The 18,444-nt window shown below is 37.7% G+C and overlaps 1 protein-coding gene across 1 annotated transcript; it reads left to right on the top strand.

Annotated features, from left to right (window-relative positions):
* The first annotated feature begins 11,616 nt into the window (after positions 1-11,616).
* On the top strand, positions 11,617-16,663 carry LOC116199781 (linoleate 13S-lipoxygenase 3-1, chloroplastic). The gene is made up of 8 exons (XM_031530270.1): positions 11,617-12,176; positions 12,279-12,559; positions 13,727-13,964; positions 14,060-14,383; positions 14,576-14,769; positions 14,884-15,185; positions 15,275-15,541; positions 15,652-16,663. Exons 1-8 carry the CDS (start codon positions 11,786-11,788, stop codon positions 16,406-16,408), a joined length of 2,754 nt encoding a protein of 917 aa, XP_031386130.1. The 5' UTR covers positions 11,617-11,785; the 3' UTR covers positions 16,409-16,663.
* The last annotated feature ends 1,781 nt before the right edge of the window (positions 16,664-18,444 follow it).

Below are 18,444 nucleotides of genomic sequence, written 5' to 3'. Positions count from 1 at the left end.
GATTAAAATCATACTTCATCAAATGATCAAACAACTTTTCGTACGATGAGAGTTTGTATTGCATATGATCTACGGCGTCCATATGAGACGGTTACCTTCACTAGAGTTCGGCACGAGCAACACGTTTTCATCTATTTCCAATTAATATGCAACAACATTAGATTTATAGGTGGGTAGATAATGATGTTTAGCCAATGAATTTGAGGCTCCTAGTGGGTTTGAGCATGACTTCAGAGTGTCTATCACACAGAGACACTAACTAGGCCGGTAGTGGTCCCCTCCACTAGCATGGTGCACATGATCAATCGTACATATAATTATGTTTCTGGAATTCATCACACATTCTGTTTTAAACATGGGAACCCAGCAAAAATAAATAAATAAACGTGGGTCACTACATAGATCTTACTTTCAAGTGAAACAAATGCTTCATCGAATCACTAATGTGTGTGTATATATATATATCTTCTTACGTGACTCGTGAATTCAATTGATAGTATGACCTATAGATGTCGTGAGTAGTTATAATTTTCCCGCATATACAGAACAAAGAAAGGATTCATAATAGAGTTGTTCGTGCATGGTCTATGACATCTCACAAATATATCTACATATTTATGCATCAACTTCTCCATCATGAAGTTTGTATAGACATGCCCTTCGACATTTAAGTAATGGAGACAGAGCTCGAGACGTACTACCTTATCTCCAGCCGCAGTTCACCCGATTAGCAGAGTTTATAGTCATAAATATATCAGGTACTCCTTTATATTTCAATATATATCAAAGGGCCTTTTTTTTTTTTGCTTGAAAGTGATATTATCAAAGGGACCATATTGAAAAAAAAAATTCGTACATCTTGATTACTAGTAAAGGGCATTTTGGGTAATCCGGATAGATGGTCGGAGCTTGTATGAACATCATCATCGCTTTGGTGGACGGTGATGAGTTAGGTATATGAAGTTTGACTTTTCCGGTCACTTTAGCCGGAAACAGCCAGTTGGGTCAAGATTTGGTATTTTTTTCTTCACAGAGCTCCGTCTAAATCTCTAAGTTAACAATATTGACAATTCATTTATATAACCTTTGAAAGATCGAGAAAATTTCCACTTTTAGTTTTCTTGTAATTTATTTTATTATAAACTTTTGATTTATCGAGAGATGACCATAGAATTATCACACAATGAGAAACAAGAGATCTTCTAAACTCGTAGTAAACTGAGGTGTTTTATTAATTAATCACGTCGTGTAATACATGGGCTCGGAGACCCTTTATTTATATCTTCCACGGCGCCAACGATCTGCTTAATTATATTACTTATTCGACCTAAATATAATTAGTCTTCCTTAAAAGATTATAATTTGAATAGAAAGGTCAATGGTCAAATGATCTCAAGTGGCCCTAGAAAATGAGATAGAGGAAGACTACATAAATTAGGTGACTCCTTTTTGGGAAAAAATAAATTAGTTTTTCGTATATATATATATATCGATCATACTTTTAATAAAATTTTCCTATTTCGTCGACTTCCTTCCTTGCTTGTTAAATTTCATCTTCCTATTCGCTTCCCATGCTCAAAATTTCTTGTTCCGTCCCTGATCATTTATGTAAATGCCTTGGTCAAAGTCTAATCAATAATATAGTCAATTAATGGCTAATTGTGACACACATGGTGAACACAATTTAACGGTCAAATTTGGAAGAGACCACGAGGGAAGAAACCTGTTGGCGTTTCGACATTTGTGTTTCCTTTGGAGCACCCAATATTAAGACTACATTGAATGTTGTCGAGGAACGCTCCTCTTTCCAATGTCTGCTGCAGAATTTTATATATAAAAAAAGTCAATTATTAAAACCTTTTTTTTTTGGTCTTTGACGAATCATATACACTCGGATTTTTTTTCGGTAAGGTATATACAGTCGGATTATATTTTTGGAAAATGATTTTCAACTCAATTGGAAAAGAGTATATATAGAAAATTAAACGACACATATATCATCATATATATTGATCCAAACTCAAGGAAAATACGTTAAGTAAGGAAAGTACATAAAATGATCATTTAAGGTCATACGTAACATCAGATGTAGATAAGCGGTTAGGGGAGGATTTTTAAATTTCCCACTTATGATTTTTTCTTTTAACCCTAAAAGTGTCAATCCAAGCATGCGTATTTGAACCGATGCGCTTTAGATTCATAGGGAAATGCAAATAGAGACGGGTACAAGGACAAAGAAAGATGATTCTAGCTAGTCGACGCTTATAAAATAACGCATATTAAAATCGACTTGCAACAATGTTTGCAACATGATCAAGAGAAACATCTTCAGCTATAAAAACTAAACAAATTAAGTCGATCCTTATTGGGAAGAATGTGTGGAACTTAAAATATGCAAAATAAAAAATAAAATAAAATAATTTTGCGAAAAAATAAAAAGGTATGAAAAATGGATGGCACGATATGCAAAAAGGACAAACTGAAATACAGCATGAGACAGTGAAATCTTGTAAATAATCATTTCCGATATGAATTTGCCCGGAGACTGCTCGGCCGAGTGGAGGGGCCGTCCAAAAGGGTATTCTCATCACTCTCGTTTGTGGAGGGATTTGAAGTAATGCCCAATAAGTCCAAACCATTATTTTCGTTCGTGAAAGATGATGAGGAAATTCTGGCTTCGATCCCCTATCTCACTGGAAAAAAAAATGATAATGGAAAAGAAAGAATTTTATTTTCATACGTTATTATTCACTTTTAAAAGAAAGAAGATTCGTTTTTAAGTGTTTCGAAAAATTCTTTAAACGTGTTTGAAAATGTATGTTTCTTTAAAGGATTGATGATGAAAAAGTCCGACAATCATCAGTGATGAACACAAAGTACCCAAAGATCATCTAACTCAAACCAATTATTGAGCCGAGCCGACTGTATGTACCGTAAATATGTCCGAGCACGTAACATATTATAATATTTCAACCCGACTTGTAACTTTTCCGTCGCATACAAGATCTAAATAAAGGGGACATTGGTATTTGCCAAAGGAAAAATCATGGTCACATTTACTTAGTTCTGGCTGGCCTTTACTAACTTTAAGAAGATCTCGAATCTTACTTGTTTTCGGACGGGGAAAGCAATAGTGAAGCACCACTATTGCTTAATCAGTTTGTGGGGACCTAAGTACTATAATCACCTTCAAGTAACATCGTTGCATTGCCCAACTCATCCGTTAACGAGTCGGGGTGACATACGAGCGGTACTGCTCCCAATTGCCTATTTAACATCGAAGGTGCCTGCAATAGTACTCCCCAGGAGTATTCTTCATCTGGAATGGATTTCACTTGCGGTCCAAGATTTGATATAAAGCTAAAAAATTAAGTTAGGTTTGTATAGATGTTGTCAACGAAACTGCTGTCACGCACGATATATATCACGCAACATCTGATCAAGATATCGTGTGATCCTAAAATTTCATGGGGTACTTCATCGCTTTACTTGTGGAAATAGAATTTTGGAGGACTGGGCCAGATTTGGTACGCCTTTTACTTTTCTAACACCCGGTCAAAAGGAACTTCTTTACACCATAATCTTCTATGTGGGTTTATAGATTGACCTTCTCCTGGTAATCTTCATATAGTGTGTGTGTATATATATATATATATATATATATTTCAATTAGTCTGACATAGGTGGATACGATCATTCTAAAAATTGACCGCTAATGTCATTATATATACCGATGTGTTTGGACTAATGGAAGAACCGGCAACGTACACTTTCAGTGAATCGACGGTATTGGTCTCTCCTCATGCCTAGTTGGGGAGGTTATCTAGTGTGGAGTAGGAGTTGCACAAATCAAATTTGTTTTTCCATAATGAAAACATTTCAACGTTCTTATATTAGTCAATGCAACATCCAAGTAACCTTCTTCGGCTAATTAATTAACTTTGCCTAATTAGTTATTCTAGTCTGATTATCAGCCGTCATTATTAAATATTACGTGTTTGAATTAATATGAATTTGTTCAAAAAGTTTGACGCTTATTCCCCTTAAATAAAATCTTGAATTCGAATCTTATGAATGGAGAAAATCTATGTGTTGTGAGAGTTTTGCTTTTTAATAGACCGTCGACTGGATTAATCGGAGTCTGTTGAGCTTTTAAATACTATGGTTAAAAAAAAAGTGTTTAACACGTAATTGAATGCCCCCCCCACCAGATGCAATTTGATGAAAGGTATCAAATTCACGAAACTAAAGTAACGTTGAAAGGACAATAATAGCGTACCTTTGCCCTTCCATTTTGCCCATTCTGCATTTCAAGGCTGCTGTGCCCATTTTGATGATGCATGCTTACGTCTCCATCTACCTATCTATCTATCTATCTATCTATCTATAATAATAATAAATAAATAAATAACATTAATAATAATAATAATAATAATATGAAAAATAGCACCAGATGGTGCAATTTTTTTCTTTACTTTCACCTCTTAACACGCTTTTAAACTTTAGCACGTCATAGCACAAAATGAATTTTCTTATCAAATTTAACACGTCATTAGGGATTTCCTTGGAAATACCATTAAAAAATTGAGTTGACCATAACGGTAGGTCACTCCTGCACGAAGAATAATATTAAAAATGTTAAAAAAAAATCCAACCACAAAAGTAGGGTTTCATGTTTGACCACGGGCTTACCCCCTACCCAAATGAGGTCGCTCGCTCTGGCCGCTACCCCCCTGTGGTGAGGTCATCAGAGGCCCAAGAGGTCTTCGACGACCTCGTTTAGGTAGGGGAGGCGGTTGGTGGCCAGACATGAAGCCTTACCCCTCCCCCTTACATATCTTTTTAATTTTCTTTATTTTTAATCTTGTTTCACCCACATATCGCATCCACATCGCATGGGCGTCTAACGGGGAAGGCCAAGTCAACATTCCATCGCAATTTTTAACTTGTTAGATTTGACCAAAAAAATAACTATTTGTATTATGACGTTCTAAATTTTAAAAGCGTGTCAAGAGATGAAAATAATGAAAAAATTGTGATATCAAGTACTATTTTTTTTCAAATAAATAATATAGTCCATTTGGATTTTAATAATTTTCTTTTACTTTTGGATCATTATGATGGGCAAAGACAATAATCTAATAATAAATCTAAGGTCCTTTCAAAACCTTTTTATTATTTTTATATATTTATTTATAGATGTTCAAACTCAGACGGCCACTTAAATAAATTGCTCTAGTGATACATATCTTTTAGAATCAAAGGCCATATATCAAGAATCCCGCGATTAATTCGAATGACATTTCATTCTTCCTAATATCTTATCTAAGCAATTCGATTAGTTAAGTTAAGTCGACATATGCTGAGAATAAACATCCCATCCCGTGCATATCTTCGGAATAAAGCTAAAAAATTGACGTAAATTTTGACTATAAAATCCACATTGAAAATATAATTTTAGGGCATAATCCACTAAAGAGGAAGCAAGTAGGAAATCCCACGTAAAGGAATACTTGGCAGCCTGGATAAATTACTGGCGGCACGCATGCAAATATTCCCTCATAATATATAGGTTGTGTTTGATTTTAAAATTGAGTAGAGTTGAGTTTTGGTTTTAATTGGTTTATAATAATTGTGTTGTTGACTTACGAGAAAAAAAGTGAAAAAATAATGAATAGTTGAGAGAAAGTAATAATTGTGTTGTTAAATTATGAAAAAAGTAATGAATAATTGAGAGAATTTAATATTAAAAATTGAATTGAATAATTAAAAAATAAAAAAAATGAAATAAGTAATAACTGTTTGTTTGTTTTTATTTATCCAATAATCCTAACATTTTAATCACTCTTGCCATCATAACGTACATTTTTTTTTCAACAATACCCTCCATTTTCTTCTATAGGAAATTTCATCCCCATTTAATTTGCTCTTATCAGTGTTTTTAAGACCCTGACCGCACCGGTCAAGGAATTGACTGCAAAGAGGAGCTAGGAATTCGATTTGATATCGACGATGCATATATGAATTATTTCTTGGATAATGATGATCACATGAATGGATTATTTGTCTATCTATTACGCGGGATCAAAGTGATTATTTGTTGAGATTTCTCTACCATAATAAAACTATTTTTGGCGCAAAAAGTACCCTTGGTATCTCAAATGAACATTACGTATTCTTTAAGTGTGAAGAAGATTATTATTTTTAAAATAATTTATTTCCAGAAAGTATAGAGTATGAAATGTCACTCCACTAAATGAGCAACATGAAGTTAGATGTGATGCATATTGTCCCGTAATTTCATTTTCAGTGGCCACGAAGGATTCATCAGAATGAGGGAGGCGGGCACCAAAATCTCATTGCAAAATTATTGGATATTTCTTCATGATGATTGGTCGGTGAGTCCACATGAAGATTATGAGTTGACTCGATTGAGATCCAAGGGTGCCACTTGCCAAGTTTTGTTGGGGGTATTATTATCATCCCTTCGAACACAACTTATGCATGTTGAATGTGAAATTTGCAATTATATAGTAAAATTACGATATTCCTGAATCGATTGTGGCCATATCATATGGAATTTGAGTTGCATTGGTGTATCATATCAGAAATAACCATAATGAATATAATTGGGAATGTCTCCGGTCTAATTCCACATAGTTGCAAACTTCCCTTTTAGTTTTTGATCTTCAAATACGTAGGGAATTCAATTTGATTTGATACTCCCCCACACATCATTCCTTTATTCGTCTAAACTCCGCATGCTTTTTACATGGAAATAGCTTCCACTCCTTTTCTATATTATATCTCTCAAATTTAAAGTAACAAGTCAATTATATGTGCGCAATGCACCGGCCATTAAGTTAAATAAATTTTAAAAGTATCTTGATAATTTATATTACATAAATTCAAGTAATTGGATCATTGCAATAATATATGCATGTATTAATGAGGAGATAAAATTAAAAAAATCTTATCAAAAAAATATTTAGAATGTCTAAATTCATTGCAGGGGACTCAAAGGGACAGGCAACTACAAGTTGGGAGATCTGTCCAGGAAGCCTACTTGAAAGCTTCTCGTTGAACAAATTAGGAGCTCGAATCAATATATATATGTAGACTATGTACCGGTCCACATAACACACGGATTTGTAGAAAAATTAATAAAATTTATTTTATTTCACTTTTATTTATGGAGAAATATTTAATTTATCTAGAGATTTTTTTATATTATTTTTAATATTTATCCATAATGAATTTTTTTAGGAAATATATATTGCTCCGTTTGGTTTCGTAATGCGATTTTAAAATCACAATTTTAACCTAATTCTACTCACAATAAAACAAAATAACTCATACAAAGTCAAAAAATGAGCCCAATTTATATCACTTTTTCCACAAACAAAACAAAATAACTCATATAAAGTCAAAGGGTGGACCCCATTTATACCACTCTTTTTCAAAATCAAAATTTAATTTTAAAATCCTACTTTGAAACCAAACGCAGCAATAATATCTATTCGCGAATTCAGAAGCTTTTAAATTTTTAATAAAATAATTAATTATGATTATTATGGCTAACCAATCGAAGAGTCATTTAACTATGAGTTATCAGGGAAAATCATTAGGGGGGATGACCAAGTGGTTTCAAGTTTACTTCTATGTGGTTTAGAGACTCCGGATCTCGAGTTTGAATGTCTCCCGAGACATATGCTGGGGTGGGTACTTTGGCTTGGACCTGACCATCTTCGACTTCTGTGAACTCTACTAGATCCCTGGTGGTACTAGACCGACGGGACCGGTACTTGCGCTAATTGTTCAGTTCGTCTGATATGTTCGCGGTTGAACATGAGAGCCCGAACATTATGTACCGGGAGTCGATGATGTGGCCATCACTGTTGGCAATCATATTACCTATCAAAAAAGAAAGAGCTATCAGGAAAAGCCTAATGTAGTATCTATTTATTATGCTTGCCCATATATATATATATTATACTATATATTTTGAAAAACGGAATCAGAGACAAGATCATCTAAGCAGTTTCAGAAGAATTCCATTTTCAATGTCAAAATTTCTTATGATTCATCCAATATCCTTATTTTTTGTCTTGATCTACGTGCTTAGTCGTTGAAAATAATAATAATAATAATAATATAGTTTTTCTCTTATATTTTATAAGCTGACATCAATGTGAAATTTGTTAGCACACAAGTTGAAAGTAGTGTATATAGCAAGAGTTTGAAGACATGGTCGCCTCGTTATTCCAATCCAAGAAGTAAGGAAAAGAAAAAAAAAAGCTTGCCTAGTGCATTAATTCTAATTATGTTTTTTTGGCTAAATATAATTCGCAATTATGTTATTCAAACGATAAACTCGACATTAGTTTGTAGGACTAATGTCGAACAATGCTTGGGTTCTGTGACTGAATTTTCAGTCACGGTCTAAGTACAAAATATTTACTTTTATTGTACAATAATTTTGAATTTTATACAAAAACTTTTTGTATAAACTGTACAAAAAATTCTTGTACAATAAGAGTTTTGGTTTTGTACTTGGTCTGTGATCGACTGAAAATTCAGCCACGTGACTCACGAATTTCCCCATTTTGCATAGCAGTAGATTCTTACAATTTCGACGGGATAGGAGGAATGACTTCTTTGGTACATAAACTGTACACGAATAATAAAGATAATAAGATGTGTCCTTTTGAATGCGAAGTAGTTCATAAATATGAGTTGATTCAAATAATTCGATATTTGTTTTCCTTAAATAAGGTTTTGGCTCTTGTGAATGGAAAAATTTATGCTGGAAGAGATTTATCCATTTAGTAGGTCGACCCGGCTCAAACTAAATTAGTTGGAATCCGTTGGACTTTTGAATACTAAAATATATACCCAACAAAGAATGTGAAGCATACGTTGTTAACGGGGATATAGGAAAGAAACTACTTTCCAACATATACTAAAGCAATTATTCATAAAAATAAAAATAAAAACTATTGTGCTTCACAAGGTAAAAATAATAATAATAGTTTGCAAAGATAATGATCCAAAGCTTTAATATGTCTAAAAATTATTCTTAGCATCGAACTTTTATAAGATCAAGAGACAACTTTGGAGCTAGTACTCGATATATTTTGATCGCAAGTCGAAGAAAAACGAGGTTATGTAACTAATGAACAAACGTCATCAAATTTAACATGGAGCGCGTAACAAGAGATATTGAAGTATGTATTAATAAATCCAATTATCCAATGCATAATTTAACTCGATATATCAACTCCCAAGTGATGATTTAATCTAATCATCTTTCCCTTTCGGAGTATTATGCATAAAGTAAGATATAACACTATATGACATCTAAAAACAATAATAATATATTGAAAATAGAGATCACTTTGCAAGTTGGTCATTAATTATAAATACTTATTTAAAATATCGAAACAATTGTCTCTAACGGCTGTGGCCCAAAGTTGCTCTAATTGCCTTTGTGTGTCCTAAAGTTTCACACTAAATCTATTTGGCACCATAAAGTTTACATATACGCATTCAAACCCTAAAATTTTATGAAAGGAATATTGGAATTAAATATACATATCATGTTTAATTGTTGCCAAAGAAACCATCTTGAAGGGATTTTGGTCGAAAAATTCATTAAGTTTCCGCATGTTATGGGTGGGCGTATGTTAAACCAAAATAAAAACACAAAGGTGGGTATGGGATGTAGACGTTAGGGCGCATACTAACTTAATTTGAAACTTTGAGGTGCAAATTGAGTAGTGGCAAAATTTAGGGGTACATGTAAGTATCGAAAAAAATTTAGGAGTACATGTGAAACTTCAGGGGGCAGGAAGCTTTTTGTTTTCCTCGATCATAAGGAGCCATAAGTGAAGTAGCAAAGGGACAATAAAAGAAAAATATGAAATCCCTTTAAAACGAGTCCAATGCGAAATTTAACGAATTTCACAAAAAAAAAAAGAGAGTGTCTATATCACTTTAATAATACACTCTTATTTTTCTTTTTCTTTTTTCTGGGGAAGACGAGGACAACATTTTTTTAAATAGGTTCCGACAAGGACAACATGCTCAAAGGAAGTGATGCAAATTAAAGGACACAGTTCACACACGAGGCAGGGACATAATTGTCATTTAATGGAAGTGAAGGGCCAAATTGTCAACCGAAATCCTGGGAATGACATTTGGGGGCATCCCACTTTCTCCCCCGCTTCCTCTTACCGCGTCAGCGGAATCGGGGCTTAGGATTATGTTTTGACTCAGCAGCCTATTCCCTTGAAGTTTGAACTCTCAAAAATCCATTAATCAAATGGGAAATTTATTTTTACAGAATTAATAATAATAATAATAATATTTATAAAAATAAATTAATAAAATACCCAAGCACTATGCGTGAATTACAAGAGCATGATATTTGGTTGGTCTATTAGGCAAATTACAAAGGAAAATAAAATGAAAAAGGCATAAGTAAGAGCATTACAATTGTAGTAAGCTATCCTAAAATCAAGAATCCCGATTAACCACCTTCCTGCAACAATTCAACCACGGACCTAGTAAAAATTGGGAAGGGAGATCTTCAATCCAATTCATTAATATCGGTATACTTCATATTCTATTGACGATATAAGCGGTGTCGATGGCTAATATGGACTTTTCATATGATGATTCTAGTGATCTTCTTACGAAGTAAATTTAATGAGGAGATGAAAACACACCCAAGCACATTGTACCGGCTTTTACTCAACGAGTTTCCTCAATTGTGAAACTAGTAAATACTGAATCAAGCCTTCGCATCAAAAGATGGGAAAAAATGAAAAAGAAAAGCAAAACACGACTGAGTTGATTGCATGATTTTGATCCCGTCGACGCTATCGGATTTACTATATATGTAAAAGAGTTCATGACAAAATCGAACAAGAGTACCTGAAACACGCGAGAACTTCCACTACGACCCCAGCCTTTTCGAGTCACTAGTACACCAGAGAATACCAAAGAATAGATAGATCAATAATTACTTGAGATGGAAAAAGGGAAAAGGGAAAACATTGAATGAGAAAAGGGAAAATGGAAAACATCAACATTAAGTTTACATTTGGTTTTCGAGTTGGATAATGATCTAATTTAACTTGATTTTGTGTAACGATTGTAAGTGTTGACAAGTACATTAATGCATGTAAATATATATGTATGTATATATAGATGTAAAAGTAAATGTGAAATTTGTTATTAAAAAATTAATATATTTATATAAATGTGAAAGTAAATAAAGAATTTATTATTAAAAAATTAATTATAAAAATGATGCGAAAAAAATTCGTGAGGAAATTTATTATTAGATTAGAGAAATAATATTGTGGAATTATGAAAAAAATAAAATTAAATTGAGTAAAATTATAATTTCGAAAACAATCCAAAGCCATGATTTCCAAAACAAGAGAAATTGAAAAACGTGTGGACGGTGTGATGAAAAAAAAAAAATTCTCCTTTTTCTCAGCTTTTCCATGTCGTCGTCTTCTTCTCTCTCTCTCTCTCTCTCTCTCTCTCTCTCTCTCTCTCTCTCTATACTTTTCCATCTGCAGATATATAAATTGAAATCCTACAGATTCCCACTCATCCCCACTTCTTGCCACCCACTACAGTTCCCTCCATTTCCACCTCCATTTCCCTCCCCCCAAATAAAGAAACGCCATTAGAGCCCACCAAGCTCATCAGCAAGCTCACCACACTCTCTCAGGGAAGAGTACCCGGGACCGAGGGAGTGGTAGATCACATGGCGCTCAGTAAAGAAATCGTGGGTAGCTCCCTGATCGAGCGGTCGTCGCTGGTCCCCTCGTCGAAACTGCGGTGGCAGAGCAGCCCCGTTTTGGTTCCGCTTAAACAGGGGAGGTCCGCGGACCTGTGGAAGAGGAAGAAGGTGGGGGCCGTGAGGGCAGCGGTCAGCGAGGACCTGGTCAAGGCGGTGTCTCCCACTCCGCCGGAGAAGGGGCCCGCGGCTGCGGAAGCGCAGGCGGCGTCGAAGCTCAAGGTGCGGGCGGTGGTGACGTTGAGGCAGAAGAACAAGGAGGACCTGCAGGAGACAATTATCAAGCACTTGGATGCCTTCACGGACAGGATCGGGATGAATGTCGTGCTTCAGCTCGTCAGCACCGAGGTTGACCCCAGTAAGTTCTTGAAATCATTTTCTTGATTTTTCCTTCGTTGATTAAGCCATGTTTGATTTGGGAAGAAAGTCTGAAACTTTTCGATTTCGGTTTGTTCTGAAGAGACGAAGGCTCCGAAGAAGAGCAACGAAGCAGCCCTGCGGGACTGGTCGAAGAAGTTAAATGTGAAGGCGGAGCGGGTTCACTACTCGGCCGAGTTCACGGTGGACTCGAACTTCGGGGTCCCCGGAGCCATCACGGTATCCAACAAGCATCAGAAGGAGTTCTTCCTCGAGAGCATGACCATCGAGGGCTTCGCCAATGGCCCTGTTCACTTCCCCTGCAATTCCTGGGTTCAATCCAGGAGAGATCACCGGGGGAAGAGAATATTCTTCTTTAATAAGGTATTGCTTTCTTCCTATGCTTTTATCTTTGGCCTGTTGCATTGGTGTTCGTCTCGTGCCGATGCCAGTTTACGCCGATTTCGAGCCTAAGTTATGCAGAATTGGTTTCTTATGCAAAACGATTAAGGATCTCTCCGTGTTCAGGGTAAGCGGTTCTTCTAGTGTCTTATTACCTTGAACTAAGGCTAGCAATTCGAACACACAACGATAGTTAATGAGAGAAGCCGCAAATTTCCGATCATGAAGCTCGTCGAGGTTAGCGAGGGCTGCGCATGTAATTTGACTGGGCCGGAAGGGGTATCAATGAAATTTCTCAGGTGATGGTCCTGTCAGCTGGCTGCTCTGACTTTCAGGATTGATCATGGCTGCAATTCCACAAAGTCATACTTGATCAGACCATTACGGTCAACATCACCTACCTCAACTTTCACCTTAACCTCCTTATTTGCAAGTTGAACCTTTCACCCATAAAGACTTGTCCTCTCTTGATCTTACGTAAAGGGTCGACATGTTTCGTCACGTATAATAAAATTAGCACATAACAGCAACATTTGCTGACAATTCTGCAGTGAACATTATTGGCTTATTGATTTGTCTACTTCTGTTGGCTGGAGCTGATAAGGACGCGTTATTTATAGTTTCCTTAGCCTCAAAAGTGGATCCAAACAAGATTCCTCTGTACCTGTCCCTAAGATGAATTTATTATATCTGTTGGGGGCAAGCTAATTGAATTAAGCCGAAGACTCACATCTCTTGGAAAATATGGCCTCATCTTAAGACCACCCAATGTCAATTTACTGCGTGAGAATTATTGTTTTCAATCGAACTTGTTGCGCCATTCAGTTCAAGTACAGTTTGAGCACCGAGCCTCCTGAGGTTCGACTTTTCAGTCAACATTGGTGCATGCCTCTGTATTGACTCAACTTTGTCTGATTATACATATGCTGCAGTGCCTTAAGGCCTATTATTGGACTGTACCATGCTTAAACTTATATCGTAAATAGTTAACAGGTCTGAGGTTCTTATCCTTGGAGCCTCTTTTCCTAGCCTAACGTGATCTCTGTTGTATGCGATTCTAGTTTGATTTACATTGTTCTTTGAGTTTCTTAGCATCAAACAAAGCAAATTGTTCTATTGTTGAAAATACTCTCCATTTTCCGAGTGCAGCCTTATTTGCCATCGGAGACACCGGCTGGGCTTAGAGCATTAAGGGAAGAGGAGCTGAGGAATCTGAGGGGAGATGGGAAGGGTGTTAGGAAGCTGTCAGACAGGATTTACGACTATGATGTGTACAATGACTTGGGCAACCCTGATAGGGGCATTGATTTCGTCCGCCCGACCCTTGGTGGATCCAAGATCCCTTACCCCAGAAGGTGTCGCACTGGCCGTGTCCCAACTGATACTGGTAAATAAATCCCTTTACATACCCTATCAATAAACTTCTCAGTTCTTGCTTTGAATACCGATACCTTACTGGACCCATCATTCGGCACATTTCAGACATAAATGCCGAGAGCAGGGTGGAGAAGCCACTCCCTCTATATGTCCCGAGGGATGAGCAGTTCGAGGAGTCAAAGATGGACACTTTCTCTACAGGCCGACTCAAGGCTGTCCTCCACAACCTGCTTCCGTCCCTGAAGGCGAGCCTCTCTGCCAATAATAAGGATTTCAATGGCTTCGCAGACATAGACAGCCTCTACAAGGAAGGGCTCCTCCTGAAAGTTGGGCTCCAGGACGAGCTCCTGAAGAAGCTTCCCCTGCCCAGAGTGGTCCAGGAATCTAGTCAGGGGCTCCTCAAATATGCCATCCCCAAGATTCTCTCGAGTGAGTAGTGGTTTTTCTTCAATTGCTTAATTAACTTTGATGAGGGAAATGTTGCTTGCTGGTCGCAAACATGCATCGTAGTTTATATTTTCCGGTGAAGAACTTCTGAGAACACTTTTAATCTGCCAAACCAATATATTTTTTATTCAGGATTAACTCAGTAATCTTATGCTTGCTTGGCCTATTTATCAGAGGACAAATTCGCATGGCTACGGGATGACGAATTCGCCCGGCAAGCAGTAGCCGGGATTAATCCAGTGAACTTAGAGAGGCTCACTGTGTTCCCGCCCCAAAGCAAGCTCGATCCTGAGATTTATGGTCCCCTAGACTCCGCTCTCAAGGAGGAACACATATTGGGGTATCTCAACGGCATGTCCGTCCAACAGGTAAGCCTAAATGGGATCACAACATTACTTACCAAAAAAAAAAAAAAAAGAGGGGGAGTTACAATTCTACTGTTTTTTGTCCTTTTTTAAGTAATTCTTGGAAAAATTCCACAGGCCATTGATGAGAACAAGCTGTTCATAGTGGACCACCATGACGCATACCTCCCATTCCTCGACAAGATCAATGCGCTTGATGGGCGTAAAGCCTATGGGACCCGCACCATTTACTTTCTGACCCCACAGGGCACACTGAAGCCCATTGCCATTGAGCTCGCTTTGCCGCCTGGGGGACCCAGTTCCCGAACAAGGCGGGTTGTCACACCTCCAGTTGATGCTACCGCAAACTGGATATGGCAACTTGCGAAAGCTCATGTGAGCTCTAATGACGCTGGGGTCCACCAGCTTGTGAACCACTGGTATGCTGGGCTTCATATTCTCATTCAATGTTCGATCTTGCATTTTGTGTGTTCCACAGCTAATCCTGGTTCGGCTTGGTTGGCTACAGGCTACGAACTCATGCTTGTATGGAACCATTTATACTGGCTGCGCATCGGCATATGAGCGCTATGCACCCGATATACAAGCTTCTTGATCCACATATGAGGTACACGCTTGAGATCAATGCGTTGGCCCGCCAGAACCTGATAAATGCAGATGGTGTCATCGAGGCTTGCTTTACCCCTGGGCGTTACTGCATGGAGATCAGCGCTGCAGCATACAAAAACTTCTGGCGGTTTGACCAAGAGAGCCTTCCTGCTGATCTGATCCGAAGGTAAACACTGGTATATTATTTCTGATTTCATTTTCCGTGAAAACGGCGATACTCATGTAATATTTTACTGCTCTTTTAATTATCTTATCTATGTTCCTTTGCTCATACAGGGGCATGGCAGTGCTGGATCCTACACAACCCTACGGGTTGAGACTTGTGCTCGAGGATTACCCATACGCTGCTGACGGTTTAATGATATGGTTTGCGATAGATAAATGGGTCCGGACCTACGTGAACTACTATTACCCAGATGCAAGTGTGGTGTCCAATGACCGGGAGCTCCAGACTTGGTATACTGAATCGGTAAATGTGGGCCATGCTGATCTTCGACATGCTGACTGGTGGCCAAGGCTGGCGAGCCCGGAGGACCTGGCCTCGATCTTGACAAAGATCATATGGCTGTCGTCCGCCCAACATGCAGCCCTAAACTTTGGGCAGTATCCCTATGGGGGTTTCGTCCCAAACCGACCGCCCCTTATGAGGAGGCTCATCCCAGAGGAGGGCGATCCTGAATACACCAACTTCGTGGCCGATCCGCAGAAGTACTTCCTATCCGCGCTGCCAAGTCTCTTGCAGGCCACGAAATTCATGGCCGTGGTGGACACTCTCTCCACCCACTCCCCTGATGAGGAGTACCTCGGGGAGAGGCAGCAGCCATCGATCTGGTCTGGTGATCCTGAGATCATCGAGGCATTTTATGAGTTCTCCGCGGAAATCGGACAAATAGAGAAGGAGATCGAAAGAAGAAACAGTGACCCAAAACTCAAGAACCGGTGCGGGGCAGGGGTCTTGCCCTATGAGCTCCTTGCGCCCAGCTCGGAACCGGGTGTGACATGCAGAGGCGTGCCAAATAGCATCTCAATATGAGCCCGAACTAGGAGCTTACCTACGCATACCTCTAGTCATCAGCAATAAAAACGCACCTCCCTTGAAAAAAAAAAGTGGGTTGGCTCAATGAGCAAGTCGGTTAATTAATTTGTATTTAGATGATTAGATGTTGAGCGAGTCAATTTTGCACTTGTTGGTATGTAGTCTGTATATGAACTAGAATCCCTTGAAGCATAGTGTTGTATCAATCAATGTATATCAGATCCAATTGAGTTCCTTGATTTTGCCGACCTCTATCACAGGTCTTCATGATGAAAACACAACTTACCAACTCATAAGATTGCCCGTCCTGACGATAACCGACTTACTTTGTAAACAGAGACAAGCACTGAGCTTGTTTACCATTCGTACCAGTAGTTGGTCTTGACTGTCAACCATGCTCTAGCCCAAAGAGAACGTACCGGGTTTTAGGGGATGCATCTTGCATTCACCACTTGCCTGTCGTCATCAAGAGATCGTCGCTTTGAGTGGCTGTGACATGAACTACTGCATTTGTTCATCGATTTCAACCCCGAATTCAACCAGCAAAATCTTTTAATCTGTACAGCTTGGGAGAAGCAGATATTTGATGGCAAAAGTCCTAAAGCGGGGGGAGAAATTCGAACAAATGCAAACAACCAAAGCGTGGGAGACTGAAACCAATGGATCAAGGGAGAGCCGATGCGAGCGTCCATGAGCTCTAACATTGTCAGATCCAATAATGGGCCTGGGCGGTTCCATATTGGGCCGAGGCTTGCCAAATTTAGCAGGCCCAGTTACCAATATCAATAATTCCTCGGAGGGAAACTTGTCAAATGGTAAATCGACAAGCATTAATAATAGTTAAGGAATGGTCTCGGATTTAAGCGGTTCTGCGCTTATTCTGCTTAAATAAGGTGTAGGATTCGAGTCCTTATTAATACAGAAAATCCGTGCTGGGAGAACTTTACCCATTAGTGGGCCGACTCAACTTAATTGAATTAGTTGGGGGCCAAATTAAACTTCCGAATACCATGGTTTACAAAAAAAAAATAAAATAAAGATCCTTACCGAAAAAATAATGGTTAATCAAATTGGGAAAAATCATTTATAAGATGTTCCCTAAGGATCATTACTAGAGAGAGATCTAATTGTACATTTATTAACTGAAATTTCTACCATCAACATATATATATATATATATATATATATATATACATTTTTGATAACGAGGAGTTTATTCTCACCGGGTCATGAACACCACATAAGCTCATAGATCCAGATAAGTTTATGAGCAAGCACATCTATGGGTGGTCTCACCAAGGGCTACGTGCCAAGGAGGGATTCGAATCTATGACCTTATGAACTACATAGCGTATGCATATCTTAATTACTTGCGCTAACCCTCGGGGGTTTACTATCAACATAATTATTGTTACCCAAATGAAAAAATTTAATTTAGTGCAATGGCACAAGATGTCAAGATTTCACATGAACCGAGAGATGCCATACTCGATTTTGTCAATATGACTTTATACATCCCTTTATTTAGCTATCCTTTTATTCGGATTATAATCGAAAAAAGAAAAATATTTAATTACATAACTTCGCCGCCTTTCTCTTCTTTATATTTTTTATATTTTTTGGTTATAATGAAATCCTGTGATCCTAGTATAACAATAATTTTTTTTAATGAACGAATATAACAATGGAAAAATTCAAAACAAAGAGACACGAAGAGTTTTATTAACGATGATCAAACCTGAGACCTCTTGACTTGAGATAAAATCAAAAGCAAGGGATATAAATTGTCGTGTCGTCCTGGTGCACTTCCAAATTTTATTACTTCAGTTGGGGCCAAGTCCTTCCTCAATATAGTTGTTCGAGATGAAGAAGACAAAGAACGTTTTACACATATGAAACGATTGCAACTTCAATCAATACTTACGCGTTTGGGAATCTCGGGATACAAAGCACGGCTCTCATTTATTTATTTTCTTTTTTTGTGTTTGTTTTTTCGTGTAATGCGGACGCTTAATATATTTTTTTGAAAGAAA

The sequence above is a fragment of the Punica granatum genome, chromosome 3, assembly GCF_007655135.1.
Source record: "Punica granatum isolate Tunisia-2019 chromosome 3, ASM765513v2, whole genome shotgun sequence".
NCBI classification, from domain to species: domain Eukaryota; kingdom Viridiplantae; phylum Streptophyta; class Magnoliopsida; order Myrtales; family Lythraceae; genus Punica; species Punica granatum.
This window is presented reverse-complemented; position numbering and strand designations above follow the sequence as displayed.

Coding starts and splice junctions, on each gene's coding strand:
- LOC116199781 (XM_031530270.1), top strand. CDS start 11,786: ATGGCGCTCAGTAAAGAAATCGTGGGTAGCTCCCTGATCGAGCGGTCG. Junction 12,560..13,726: donor GAATATTCTTCTTTAATAAG/GTATTGCTTTCT, acceptor TTCCGAGTGCAG/CCTTATTTGCCATCGGAGAC. Junction 14,384..14,575: donor CATCCCCAAGATTCTCTCGA/GTGAGTAGTGGT, acceptor CCTATTTATCAG/AGGACAAATTCGCATGGCTA.